Here is a 16,005-nt window from a genome sequence, read left to right on the forward strand (position 1 = left end):
CTACAGCCAACATGATACTCAACGGGCAAAAACTAAAAGCATTTAAGAACAGGAACAAGACAAGGATGCCCACTTTTACCACTCTTATTTAACATAGTACTGGAAGTCTTAGCCACAACAATCAGACAGGAAGAAAAAATAAAAGGGATCCAAATTGGAAAGGAGGAAGTGAAACTCATTATTTGCAGATGACACGATATTATACATAGAAAACCCTAAAGACTCCATCAAAAATCTACTAGACTTGCCCTGGCCCGTTTGGCTCAGCGGCTGGAGCATCGGCCTGTGGTCCAGAGAGACTCGCGCTCGGTTCCCGCTAAGGGCATGTACCTCGGTTGCAGTTTGTCCCCAGCCCTGGTTGGGTGGTGCAGGTGACAGCCACTCGATGTGTACCTTTCACATAGATGTTTCTCTCTCTCTTTCTCTCTTCCTTTCTCTCCCTCCCACTCTATATGAACAAAAAATAACAACATGTCCTTGGGTAAGGTTAAAAAAGAAAAATCTGGAGGAAAAAAATGGCGGCGGAGGGAACGGAGCTACACAGACCGTCTCCCAGAACCAAACTGGAATTACAACTATAACACAGACAAATCAACGGGAAAAACCAACAGAAAAGCAGCTTGCGAGGACCATACAACGAGGGACACCAACTCGATCCCGGTAGGCTTGCGAAGGCACGAGACGGGGCTGGGAGCCCACGGTTGGCAGCTCGGCAGCGGCCTTAGCTGGGAGCGGCGCCCTCGGGTTACACTCCCAGGCGGCTCCACAGCGCAGCCGGGACAGAGGCTGAAACAGCCACAGCCACTCACCTTGGGCTCCGGCAGAGGGAGGGCGGACTGGACTGGAACTGTGTCAGGACACTCGGGGTTTGGAGGGCGCTCAGAGCTTTTGCTGAGTGCAGCCACTCAGGACGGTGGCCGTATTGCTCCTTCCCAGGGCTCTGAGGAGAGGCAGCAGTCCCTCCCTCGGAGATCCAACCCCACCCTGTGGGCCATTGAAGTGCTAATTGAGGCTCACTAACAACCAGCATCTGCCCCGCCCTCGTGAAAGCCCCTTGGCTGAGCACCAGAGGGAGTTTTTCAATCAACGGACAACCCAAAACTCATCAAGTAACCTAGACTGCTAGCCTCCAAGCAAAAAGCAAGAGGATAACAGTACGTTTCCTGGGTTGGCAACTTTAACCAGGAAAGTAAGACTTGACAGTGGTGTTCAACGTGGGTCCTCCCTCGCTCATCTAAACATAGGAGAGGGAGCCACAAACAGCAGAACACCGACACCCACAGGGAGAACTTGACAGGCTCCAAAGCCCACAGTGATAGCCAAAATGGTGAAACACAGAAACAGAAGCCAAATGAAAGAGCAAGAGACCTCCACCGAAGATGAGATCAATGTGGAGCAATTAGGCATGTTAACAGAGCTAGAATTCAGAGCCATGATCTTGAGGAAGCTGAACAGCATGAGTAAGGACATAGAGACACTGAAAATAAGCCAATTGGAAATTAAAAACCAACAAGAAGAGATAAAAAATGACATATCAGAAATGAAAAACACATTGGAAGGTTTAAAAAGCAGAGTAGGGGAAGCTGAGGACCGGATCAGTGAATTAGAAGACAGGGTAGAAAAAATCAACCAATCAGAAAAACAGAAGGAAAAAACTATTAAAAAACAGGAAGACAGCTTAAGAGAACTGTGGGACAACTGGAAACGTAATAATATTCGCATCATAGGAGTCCCCGAAGAAGAAGAAAAGGAGCAAGGGATAGAGAATATATTCAAAAAAATAGTGAGAGAAAACTTCCCTAATTTGGTGAAGGAAGAAGGCATTCAAGTTCAAGAAGCACAGAGAGTCCCAAGTAAGAAGAACCCAAACAGGCCCACACCAAGACACATAGTAATTAAAATGCCACAAATTAAAGACAAAGAGAGAATCCTAAAAGCAGCAAGAGATAAGCAACAGGTTACCTACAAAGGGAACCCCATAAGGCTCTCAGTTGACTTCTCACAAGAAACACTACAGGCCAGAAGAGAATGGCATGAAGTAATCAAAGTTATGAAAAACAAGAATCTGAATCCAAGACTACTCTACCCAGCAAGGCTATCATTCAAAATAGAAGATCAAATAAAGAGCTTCCCAGACAAAAAAAGGCTAAGGGAATACATTAGCACCAAACCAGCACTGCAAGAAATGTTAAAAGGACTGCTGTAATTAGCAGTAGAAATGGGAAGAAAAATAGAACCACACTAAACAAAAATGGCAATAAATAAGTACATATCAATAATCACCTTAAACGTTAATGGATTGAATGCTCCGATAAAGAGACACAGAGTAGCTGATTGGATAAGAAAGCATGACTCATCTATATGTTGTTTACAAGAGACCCACCTCTCAACAAAAGACTCACATAGGTTGAAAGTGAAGGGATGGAAAAAAATTTTCCAAGCAAATGGAAAGCAAAAAAAAGCTGGGGTAGCAATTCTCATATCTGATAAAATAGATTTCAAAATGAAGACCATAACTAGAGACAAAGACGGCCACTACATAATATTGAAAGGATCTATCCAACAGGAAGATATAACCTTGATAAACATATATGCACCCAATATAGGAGCACCAAAATATATTAAAAATCTTCTGGAGGACTTCCAAGGAGAAATCGACAACAATACAATCATAGCAGGGGACTTCAACACCCCGTTGACAGCACTGGATAGATCCTCTAGGCAAAAAATTAGCAAGGAAACAGAGACTCTAAATGAAGCACTAGACCAAATGGATTTAATAGATATCTACAGAGAATTACACCCCAAAACTACAGAATACACATTCTTCTCAAGTGCACATGGGACATTCTCAAAGATAGACCACATGATAGGACACAAACTAAATCTATACAAGTTCAAGAAGATTGAAATCATATCAAGCATCTTCTCAGATCACAATGGCATGAAACTAGAAATCGATTGCAACAAGAACATGCAAAGACATTTCAACATATGGAGGCTAAATAGCATGTTATTAAACAATGAATGGGTCACCGAGGAGATCAAGGAAGAAATTAAAAACTTCCTGGAAACCAATGAAAATGAACACACAACAACACAGAATCTATGGGATGCAGTGAAAGCAGTTCTGAGAGGGAAGTTCATAGCACTACAGGCCTACCTCAAAAAAGAAGAAAAATTTCTAATTGACTGTCTAACCTCACAACTTAAAGAATTAGAAAGCAAACAAAAAGAAAACCCCAGAGCAAGTAGAAGGAAGGAAATAGTAAAGATCAGAGCAGAAATAAATGACATAGAGACCAAAAAATCAATTCAAAGGATCAATGAAACAAAGAGCTGGTTTTTCGAAAAGATAAACAAGATTGATGGACCCTTACCTAGACTCACCAAGAAACAAAGAGAGAGAACCCAAATACACAAAATCAGAAATGAAAGAGGAGAAGTAACAACCAACACCACGGAAATAGAAAAGATCGTTAACAACTACTATGAACAAGTATATGGCAACAAATTCGACAATCTAAGCGAAATGGACAAATTTCTAGAAACACACAGTCTCCCAAAACTATTCCCAGAAGAGATAGAAAACTTGAACAGACCAATAACAACTAAGGAAATTGAAGAGGTAATCAAGACTCTCCCAGCAAACAAAAGCCCAGGCCCAGATGGTTTCACGGGGGAGTTTTACCGAACATTCAAAAAAGAACTAACACCCATTCTCCTCAAACTATTTCAAAAAATTCAAGAAGAAGGAAGACTTCCAAACACATTCTATGAGGCCAGCATAATTCTAATTCCAAAACCAGAAAAAGACACTACGAAGAAAGAAAAGTACAGGCCAATATCCCTGATGAACATAGACGCCAAAATCCTGAACAAAATATTAGCAAATCGGATCCAGAAATACATCAAAAAAATCATTCACCATGACCAAGTGGGATTCATTCCAGGGATGCAAGGCTGGTACAATATTCGCAAATCAATAAACGTGATACACCACATAAACAAAATGAAGAATAAAAACCACATGATCATATCAATAGATGCTGAAAAAGCATTTGACAAAATCCAGCATCCATTTCTGATAAAAACGCTCAGCAATGTAGGAATAGAGGGATCATATCTCAACATAATAAAGGCCATATATCAAAGACCTACAGCCAACATCATACTCAATGGACAGAAACTAAAAACATTTCCATTAAGAACAGGAACAAGACAGGGATGTCCACTTTCGCCACTCTTATTTAACATTGTACTGGAAGTCTTAGCCAGAGCAATCAGACATGAAGAAAAAATAAAAGGTATCCAAATAAAAGGGATCCAAACTGGAAAGGAGGAAGTGAAACTGTCATTATTTGCAGACGACATGATATTGTACATAGAAAACCCTAAAGACTCCATCAAAAATCTATTAGACTTAATAAATGAATTTGGCAAAGTAGCAGGATACAAAATTAACGTCAAGAAATCGACGGCATTCTTGTACATCAATGATGAACTCACAGAAAGAGAAACTGAAAAAACAATCCCATTTACCATTGCTCCAAAAAAATTACGATACCTAGGAATAAACTTAACCAAAGAAGTAAAGGACCTATTTGCAGAAAACTACAGGTCATTGAAAAAAGAAATAGAGGAAGATATAAAAAAGTGGAAGCACATACCCTGTTCATGGATCGGAAGAATTAACATAATTAAAATGTCCATACTACCCAAAGCAATCTATAGATTCAATGCAATCCCCATCAAAATACCAATGACATATTTCATAGAACTAGAACAAATACTTCAAAAGTTCATATGGAACCAAAAAAGACCCCGAATAGCCACAGCAATCTTGAAAAAGAAGAACAAAGTAGGTGGGATCACAATACCAGATATCAGGTTATACTACAAAGCGACTGTAACCAAAACAGCCTGGTACTGGCACAAGAACAGGCATATAGACCAGTGGAACAGAACTGAAAACCCAGAAATGGACCCAAGGCAATACGCTCTATTAATATTTGACAAAGGTGGCAAGAGCATACAGTGGAGTAAAGACAGCCTCTTTAATAAATGGTGTTGGGAAAATTGGACAGCTACATGCAAAAAAATGAAACTAGACCATCAACTTACACCATATACAAAAATAAACTCAAAATGGATAAAAGACTTAAATGTGACCCGTGAATCCATAAAAATTCTAGAAGAAAATGTAGGCAACAAAATTTCGGACATCATACGGAGCAGAATTTTCACTGATACATCACCTAAGGCAACAGAAATAAAGGAGAAAATGAACACATGGGACTACATCAAACTCAAAAGCTTCTGCACAGCAAAAGAAACAATCATCAAAATGGAAAGGCAACCCACTGTATGGGAGAACATCATTGCCAATGATCTATCAGATAAGGGGTTAATTTCCAATATATATAGAGTGCTCATACAACTCCACAAAAGGAAGACAAAGAACCCAATTAAAAAATGGGCAGAGAAGCTGAATAGACACCTCTCCAAACAGGACATACAAATGGCCAAGAGACATATGAAGAAATGCTCAACATCACTAATCATCAGAGAGATGCAAATTAAAACAACAATGAGGTATCACCTCACACCTGTCAGAATGGCTGCCATCAACAAATCATCAAACAACAAGTGTTGGCGAGGGTGTGGAGAAAAGGGGACTCTAATACACTGCTGGTGGGAATGCAGACTGGTGCAGCCGCTATGGAAAACAATATGGTGCTACCTCAAAAAATTAAAAATTGAACTTCCATTTGACCCAGTGATCCCACTGCTGGGAATATACCCTAAGAAGCCTGAAACACCAATCAGGAAGAATATATGTACCCCCATGTTCATAGCAGCACTATTTACAATAGCTAAGATCTGGAAACAGCCCAAGTGTCCACCAGTAGACGAATGGATCAAAAAGCTGTGGTACATATACACAATGGAGTACTATGCAGCGGTAAGAAAGAAAGATCTCTTATCCTTTGAGACCACATGGAGGGACCTGGAAAGTATTATCCTAAGTGAAAGAAGCCAAGCAGAAAAAGACAAATACCACATGATCTCACTTATATACGGAATATAATGAACATAACAGTCTGAGGAATACAGTAGACCCAGACACATGGAAGTAGGGCACAGACTGACATCCCTCAGAAGATGGGATGGAGGGTGGGGGGGTGGGAAGAGATAAACCACAGAACTTATATGCATGTATGCATGACCAATGGACATGGACAACTAAGGGACAGGGTGGAGGGGGGGTAGGGTGGGGGGTGCCAATGGGGTAAAAAGGTAAAATATCTGTAACAAAAAAATAAATAAAAATTCATTAAAAAAAAAAAGAAAAATCTACTAGACTTAATACATGAATTTGGCAAAGTAGCAGGATACAAAATTAACATCAAGAAATCAACAACATTCTTATACACCAATGATGAACTCACAGAAAGAGAAACTAAGAAAAGAATCCCATTTACCACTGTGGCAAAAAAAAATTAAGATACCTAGGAATAAACTTAACCAAAGAAGTAAAGGACCTCTTTGCAGAAAACTACAGGACATTGAAAAAAGAAATAGAGGAAGACATAAAAAGTGGAAGTATATACCTTGTTAATGGATTGGAAGAATTAACATCAGTAAAATGTCCATACTACCCAAATCAATCTATAGATTCAATGCAATCCCCATCAAAATACCAACGACATATTTCACAGAACTAAACAAATACTTCAAAAGTTCATGTGGAACCAAAAGACCCAGAATGGCCACAGCAATCTTGAAAAAGAAGGACAAAGTAGGTGGGATCACAGTACTGGATATCAGATTATACTACAAAGCTACTATAATCAAAACAGCCTGGTACTGGCACAAGAACAGGCATATAGACCAGTGGAACAGAATAGAGAACCCAGAAATGGACCCAAGACATTATGCACAATTAATATTTGACAAAGGAGGCAAGAACATACAATGAAGTAAAGACAGCCTCTTTAATAAATGGTGTAGGGAAAATTGGACAGCTACATGCAAAAAAATAAAACTAGACCATCAACTTACACCATACACAAAAATAAACTCAAAATGGATAAAAGACTTAAATGTGACTCATGAATCCATAAAAATCCTAGAAGAAAATGTAGGCAACAAAATTTCAGACATCATATGCAGCAGAATTTTCACTGATACATCACCTAAGGCAACAGAAACAAAGGAGAAAACGAACACATGAGAGTACATCAAACTAAAAAGCTTCTGCACAGCAGAAGATACAATCATCAAAATGGAAAGGCAACCCACTGTATGGGAGAGCATAATTGCCAATGATATATCAGATAAGAGGTTAATTTCCAAAATATATAGAGTACTCATACAACTCAACAAAAGGAAGACAAAGAACCCAATTAAAAAATGGGCAGAGGAGCTAAATAGACACCTCTCCAAACAGGATATACAAATGGCCAAGAGACATATGAAGAAATGCTCGACATCACTAATCATCAGAGAGATGCAAATTAAAACAACAATGAGGTATCACCTCACACCTGTCAGAATGGCTGCCATCAAACAACAAGCGTTGGCATGGGTGTGGAGAAAAGGGGACTCTAGTACACTGCTGGTGGGAATGTAGACTGGTGCAGGCACTATGGAAAACAACACGGTGTTACCTCAAAAAATTAAAAATTGAATTGCCATTTGACCCAGTGATCCCACTTCTAGGAATATACCCTAAGAAGCCTGAAATACCAATCAGAAAGAATATATGTACCCCCATTTTTATAGCAGCACTATTTACAATAGCTAAGATCTGGATACAGCCCAAGTGTCCATCAGTAGTGAATGGATAAAAAATCTGTGGTACATATACACAATGGAGTACTATGCAGCTGTAAGAAAGAAAGATCTCTTAGCCTTTGCGATGACATGGAGGGACCTGTAAAGTATTATCCTAAGCAAAACAAGCCAAGCAGAGAAAGACAAATATCACATGATCTCACTTATTTGTGGAACATAATAAACATAACAGTCTGAGGAATTGGGTAGACCCACAGGTGTGGAAGTAGGGTACAGACTGACAACCCTCAGAAGAGGGGGTGGTGGGGGGAGGGAAGAGATAAACCACAGAACTTTCATGCATATGTGCATAACCAATGGACATAGACAACAAAGCTGGGTATGGGGTGCGGGGGGGGGGGATGGGGAGGAGGGTGTCAATGGGGAAAAAAAGGTGAAACATCTGTAACAAAAATAAATTAATAATTAAAAAAAAAAAACCTAGATATATTCAATAGGTAAATGGAAAAAAAACTCAAACAAGCACTTCAGAAGAGACTTTCCAAATGGTCAATAAGCAGATAAACAGTGCTCAACACATTAATCATCAGAGCAATGTAACCAAAAAGCAATACCACCAGAATGGTGAAAACTAACAACACTAAGTAGTGTGAGTGTGTGGAGTCATGGAAACTCTCATAGTGGTAGTATCATATAAACTGCCATAGCCATTCTGGAAAACCATTTGTCATTATTGAGTATTGTTCCATATACTCATATCTTATGACCCAGAAATTCCAGTCCTAGATATATAACCAACAGAAATGCCTGCACATTAGGAGAGACATATATAAAAAGTTCATACCAGCCCTGGCCAGTTTGGCTTAGCGGTTAGAGTGTCTGTAGGCCCATGAACCAGAGAGTCCCAGGTTCGGTTCCCGCTAAGGGCACAAACCTCGGTTGCAGTTTGTCCCCAGCACCAGTTGGGATTGTGTGGGTGGCGACCAGTGGATGAGTCTCTCTCTCACATCGATGTTTCTCTCTCTCTCTTCCCCCCTCTCCCTCTCCTGCTCTATCCCAAGATAATGCAAAACTGTCCTCGGGTGAGGATAAAACAATAAAATAAAAATAAAAATAAAAATAAATAAAATAAAATAAAATAAGTTCATACCAGCAGTTCATAATAGCCCCAAACTGAAACAGCCTAAATGCTTATTAATACAAATAAATTGTGGTACATTTCTATAATGGAATACTATGCAGCAGTAAAATAATAAAACTGGAGTTATGCCTATAACAACACAAATGATTTACGAACAACAAAAATGATTCATAATCATAATGCTGCAGGAACTAAATTGGATAGCGAAGAATATATACTGTGTACATCTATTTACATACAGTTTAAAACTGGCAAAACGTTTCAGTGATTCTAATAGTCATTCATTTTGGAAAGAGGTTAATGACTAGGAGGAGATATAGTGGGGTTCTTTATTCAAATTTCTTGGCCTGGGTAGCGCTCATTTGTGATAATTCAATGAGCTATAGCACTATATTATACTTCAATGAAAAAGCTCCAAAACATTATGCAACAGAGGAGCAATCAAATTTCAGGGATTAATTTTTCCTTCTTAAGACTTACAAGCACAAAAAAAGGTAAAGCAAGCTATATACTAAAGTAGGTTTATGCACCTGATATAAATCAGTGTTTCTCCAAGCTTAATATAAAAGTTATGGATGCTGTCTAATAATACAGCTGAAGTGATTTCAAATACAGTACCGAGTTAGGCAATATTTTGTAGAAATATAAGAAATTTCTAATTTTTTACTGTTATTTCCATTTTTACCTGCTTTCTGAATTTCAAAATATGTTCGTAAATTTACAGCCACATTTACTGAGAAATTTTTAGTAACAAAGTTTTGTGGTAAAAACCAGGTTATTGCCTACTCCTCTTCATGTCAAATGACTTAATTTCTCAAACTACATACAAATTAATCAAAGCTGGGTATTAGAAATACTGAAAAATCTCCCTAAACCTCAGTGGTACACATTCAGTCTCTTCATATAATTACTATTTACTGAGTACTGATAATATGTCAAGTACTGTGATAAATGTGTTATATATATTATCTTTAAAACTCATAATGATTGAGGAAGGCAAGGTATTTATGGTCTCATTTTTAGATAAGCAATTGGATTCAAGAAACTAACTTTTCATACAGCTAGAAAATGACAGAGCAGATATTCAAATCTAGGTCTTACTTGAATGTGCTCTTCCCATTTTTTTCTATATCTATTATTTCCCAATGTCTCCTTTACTATATTATTTTCATTTATAATATTTTAAATCAGCATGCTTGCCAAATATTATACAAATACTTTACCATTCAACTAGTAAGTCTACTCTACTCAGTCCCAATGGAAATAAAACACAAAGATACCCACCCACCCCATGTAGAAGTCTGAAAGAATAGATACCAATGAAGAAAAAACATGCCTCTTCAGAGGTTCTACATATTATTTGAAGAATTAGGGTTAAAGAAAATTCTGTCCCACAATTTGAGGCTATTTCTACATTACAGAAAAATGTTCCACATTTATAAAAATTTTCAGGGGCAAACTTCAACTTATTTGGAAATAGTAACACCAATACCAGAGATGGCATTTTAAACGAAAAAACTGACCTACTAAAGAAGTCCTCTGAAAATTTAACAATAATGTCTTTAGTATTTTTCTTTCTGCTACAAGATTTGCTATGATTTGCAACATGGAAAACACATCATCATTAAGACATACCTCTTCTGAATCTTGTAATTTGGTGCTTTCTTCATTTAAAACATATTGTCCTCTATAAAACTCTCTGATCCTTAGGTTTAATGTTTCAGTTTCTTTTTTCAAGCTCTCATAATTTGGCAGTGGTTTAATGGCTGTATCTGAGGCCCTAAAAGGCAAAGACTCGTCCAAGCTGTTCTGAGATTTCCTCAAGGCAGGGGAATGACTATCTGGGTCAGAGTTTATGTCATCTTCATCAAGTTCTTCTTTAATCAGAGGGGCTGAAGAGGATTTCAGACACATAGAATCATAATTCTGGCCATACAAAAACCTCAACGTTTCTTTTGTCTTCCACTCAATCAAAGTCTCCTTCAGAACTTTAAGTAAGTTTGCCTTTGCAACTTCAGGACACACCTGCACTGAACTAGAAGCTGACCTAGAAACTTGGATGGATTTGGCAAATTTCCTCTTAAAATGCTCAGCACTTTTCTTACTTATGCCTACTAGAGTTATTTGTGAACTACTGTATTTATTTTCAGGAATTTCTGAAGCTTCTAATTTTTCTCGAAAAGGACTATTTGAAGCAATCTGAATATTTACTTTCTGTAAAGGAAGTTCACAAGCAGCAGCTTTCTCCTGATTATCTAATCTGCAATTGCCTAGCTGCTCAGTAACATCTATTACTGTCTGTTCTTTGTCCTCTTGCTTGAAGTGAGCTTTTTGACCAGCTTTCTTTTTCATGATGCTTTTTTTGTGCAGCTGTGGCCTTATACCCGCTGCATTTGGTCTGTTTCCTGGTAGAATGGAGGAAACAAAGTCTTGCTCATTATCACTGCAACTATCACTATGAGTGCTAGAAGAACCAGATTCATACTGCTTCTCAGAATGGCCAGAATTGTCAACATCTGATGTTTTAATGGCCTTACTGCATAATTGTACTTCTTCTCCAGAATGGCCACTGTAGAAGGAAAGAAACAAACAAACTGTAACAGAAAAGAAGAATGTCTCACAGTATTTATACTTTGTATCTTTCAAGGTAGATATTTTTATTCCCTATGCAAAGCCTATTTATATAACTCTGCACACACACGCGTGAGCACATGCACACACACTTCAGAAGAAAACTGTAATTCTGGAATTTCTTTACATCTTATTTATTTGGTACAGTCCTCTTCTTTCCTTGTCCTTTTCCCCCAATTATTTTAAAAGTGTTAAAAGAGAATAACAACAACAAAACACTCGATAATTTCACCTTACTGAATTATTTTTGCCTGCTCCATTTCTGTTACTTGTTTCACATATCCTTTTTTAAAAAAGCTTTTCTTTTGAATACTTCATTACTGGTTTCCTAAACAAACAAATATAGATAGATAGATAGATAGATAGATACATAGATACATAGATACATAGATATAGATAGACAGATAGATATAAATATGTACACACACACACACTATAGGAACTTTGTTTAGGTTTTGAAAGATAAAAAGAGATGTTTAAACATTCTCCAACTCTGGTTGATAGTAATACAGAAAACTCCAAAGAATGAAAAACACAAGAAAGTTAGTCACAGCAGAAAATAAAGTTGGCAAATCAACATTTATCAATGAAAAATATTTATATATAGCCCTGGCCGGTTTGGCTCAGCGGTTAGAGCGTCGGCCTGCGGTCCGGAGAGACCCGGGTTCGGTTCCCGCTAAGGGCATGTACCTCGGTTGCAGTTTGTCCCCGGCCCTGGTCAGTTGTGTGGGTGGCAGTCACTCGATGTGTTCCTTTCATATCGATGTTTCTCTCTCTCTCTCTGTTTCTCTCTCTCCCTCCCACTCTACCTGAACAAAAAATAGAAAAATGTCCTCAGGTGAGGATAAAAAAAAAAAAAAAAAAAAAGAAAGAAAAAAAGAAAAATATTTATATATGAAACTCTAGAATTACAATATAACGCTAACAATAAAAGACAACAGTTTTCCCTTTGACTATATTCCTTCAATTTTCAGGTTTAAATAAGATTAAGAATTATGTCCAGCCAGTGTGACTCAGTGGTTGAGCAACGATCCATGCACCAAGAGGTCGCCAGTTCGATTCCCGTTCAGGACATATGCCCAGGTGGTGGAGCCGATCCCTAGTGGGGGACGTGCAGGAGGCAGCCAATGTTCTCTCTCATCGATGTTTCTATCTCTCTCCTCACTTCCTCTCTCTCTAAAATATCAATAAAGGAAAGAAAAATCTAATTAAAATAAAAAGATTAAGAATTATGAAAGAGTGAAGACAAAGAGTAGCTTTGTCCATACAAACTTGAGGTTAAAAAGGACAGGTAGGCAGTTACTATTAAGCAAATGCACCAACAAGAACTTGAAAAGATCCCGATGAAGAGGATTCTGGATCAAGAAGCACATAGAGTGTAGTGAAAGAATACATGTGAACTCTCTACTTTTCATGCAATTGTTCTATAAAGCTAAAATTCCTCCCCCAAAAGCTATTATTTTTTATTTTTATTTATTTTGGTTATCCTTATCTGAGGATATTTTTTTCAATGATTTTCTTAGAGTGGAAGGGAGGGGGAGTGAGAGAGAGAGAGAAACATCGATGTCAGAGAAACATCGATTGGTCGCCTCGTACATGCACCCCGACCAGGGCTAGGGATCAAACCTGCAACCCAGGGATGTGCCCTTGACAGGGAATCAAACCCATGACTCTTCAGTCCGGAAGGTGACATCTCTAACCACAGAGCAAAACCGGCCAGGGACCCCAAAAGGCTATTAAATTTTTAGAAGTGATTTAAAAAAATATAATGAAGTAAAATAACACAGCAGTTTTTTAAAAAGTATGTGAGGGTGGGGAGTATAACAGAAGAAAAACAAAGAGTTGAAAGTAAGGTTATGGATGGGAATAAAAAAAAGATGACAAATCTATTCCATATAAGATATCATTTGTTAATTAGAATCTAGCCTATATTGTCATGGAACTTGTTTCTTGTAATTAAAAAACAAAAAAGAACAACTAAAATTACATATATTTTATACTGTCCTTTGACATTTGAAGGTATTATGTTTTTCTATACTATTTTGAGCTATAAATTAAAGATATACATCAATAAATCAGTATCTCTCACTTGTGTTCAAGTCCCTGTAGCTAAGGTAGTAACTAATAAACAGGAAAATTTATTCCAGGAGAAAAAAAGACCTGTTTTGAGAGATAATTATAGTTGGGCAAGCAACACTATGAGGGGAGTTGAAGGAAAAAAAAAAAAAATCACAACTTGGAATCTCTATTAATGCTTTAGACACTCATTCAAATAATTAAATAACAGATACATTAATGTTTTGAAATCCTATAAAATATGAGTACAAAAACCTTTCAACAAATATTAATTGGCACACTCTAGTTGACAAAGCAGCACAGTATCTCAGATGGAAGCTGTGTTTGTGTCACATTTCAACAGGTTCAATTAGACTTTCTTGGTAGAAACAGCTGAACAATAAATCATACTATCACAAAAGAAAAAGCTGTACAAGGCAAATATTTCTTTGTGTGGGCTAGAATGAGCACTTACATAATGCATCAGCACAGGAAGTCTAAGAGCTCATATCACCTGGTTTACTCTTAATGTTTCTATTAACATGAATACATAGAAGGTAAGTGATACTGATCCAACCATACCTTTGTCCCTCCTGTAGCAGCTGAAAATCAGGATACCTGTGACAAAAACACAGAAATAGAAAATTAAAGGTAATTGATATGTCACACATTCATGTGTTTAATATAACTACATTGGATAGAAAATACAATTAAAAGAATACAGTTCATATAAAGATTTTTTTAAGAAAAAAATTAAGGGACAAAGTAATATGAAATTCACCCACAAGACACTGAATTAATATCTCTCTTGATCCAAAATTTACTCATATTTCAGGACTAAGTTCAAATTTCATGAGCCCAATAAAGTTTTCCCTAACTTGCTAATATAAACCACTCCTTTCTTTAAATTCCAAAGTATGTACAATTAATATATGTTATCACATCCTCTTCTATGACCTAAAACTAGAATTATTATCTAAATGTCTTACTTTTCATGTTTAATTCTGATTTCTTAAATAGACCTAAGTTCTATGAGAACAGAGATGACACAAGCTCTTGTATTTCCTTTATATGGTTAGAAAAACTTTGCCCTAATTTCTGAGAAAGCAGTCGTATTGTACTATGGATGTGAACTATGTAGATAGGTGGTGTAATTTAACTCTGGGAATAATTTTGCTATGCAATACCAGAAATCACATTTGGCTGGGTATCATAATATTTAAAAGCGCTTAGAAAGGCACATATAAAAAGGAACACATATAATAGCAAATGAATCCAAGAGGACAAGAAAATTGCAAAATACTTAAGTGACTTAGAAAAGTGCCTTCTAAAGACTATAAAATGGATTAAAGTTTATAAAAAACTAAATAAATGTAGCAATATTCGATGTTCATTGATAGGAAAACTTAATAATGTAAAGATGTTAGTTCATTTCAACTTGATCTGTAGATTCAATGCAATTCAACCACAATCCTGGCAAATTATTTTGTGGATATTGACAAATTGATTCTTAAATTTTTATGAAGAGACAAATACCCGAAGGAGGAGAACAAAATGGAGAACTGACATTACCTCACTTCAAGACTTCCTATAAAGCTACAGGACTCAAAACAGTGTGGTTATTGCAGAAAGAAAAGACAAACAGAATAGAATAGAAAGCCCCAGAAATAAACCCATGTGAATATAGTCAATTGATCTCTGACAAAGGAGCCGAGGCAATATATACAATGAAGAAAAGATAGCCTTTTCAACAAATGGTGCTGGAACAACTGGACAGCCACATGCAAAAAAATTAATCTGGACAGACCTTACACCCTTCACAAAAAAACCCCAAATGGATCACTGACTTAAATGTAAAAGTCAACAGTATAAAAGTAGTAGAAGATAACATAGCAGAAAACCTAGATGACTTTTTTTTTTTTAATCCTCACCCGAGGACATTTTTTTCATTTTTTGTTCAGATAGAGTGGGAGGGAGAAAGAGGAAGAGAGAGAGAGAGAGAGAGAGAGAGATAGAAATATCAACGTGAAAGGTACACATCAAGTGGCTGCCACCTGTACGACCCAACCAGGGCCGGGGACAAACTGCAACTGAGATATAAGACCTTATCGGGAACTGAACCCAGGTCTCTCTGGACCACAGGCTGATGCTTTAACAGCTGAGCCAAGCCGCCAGGGCCTAAATGACTTTTTAGGTAAGACAACCAAAGACATGATCCATGAAAGAAAGAACTGATAAGCTGGACTTCATTAAAATTAAAAATTTCTACTCTCAGCACACCCAGTGGACAGCTTCAGACTATGTTGAAGAACCACCACTCAACCACCTCCATAAGTGACATACTCAAGGAACAGACTAAGAGGGTACCAGAGCCCTGC

The 16,005-nt window shown here is 37.5% G+C and overlaps 1 protein-coding gene across 2 annotated transcripts in view; it reads right to left on the minus strand.

The window, feature by feature from the left end:
* The window catches only part of RPAP2 (RNA polymerase II associated protein 2), a 117,523-nt gene that overhangs the window by 69,762 nt on the left and 31,756 nt on the right, over positions 1-16,005 (minus strand). For both annotated transcript variants that reach the window (XM_036257000.1, XM_036257001.1), the window contains exons 7-8: positions 14,210-14,245; positions 10,577-11,510 (exon numbers count right to left, since the gene is read on the minus strand). In XM_036257000.1, coding sequence (XP_036112893.1) covers positions 10,577-11,510; positions 14,210-14,245 — 970 coding nt within the window. The remainder of the gene's footprint in view (positions 1-10,576; positions 11,511-14,209; positions 14,246-16,005) is intronic.

This window comes from Molossus molossus, unplaced genomic scaffold (assembly GCF_014108415.1).
Source record: "Molossus molossus isolate mMolMol1 unplaced genomic scaffold, mMolMol1.p scaffold_m16_p_12, whole genome shotgun sequence".
In the NCBI taxonomy this organism is placed as follows: domain Eukaryota; kingdom Metazoa; phylum Chordata; class Mammalia; order Chiroptera; family Molossidae; genus Molossus; species Molossus molossus.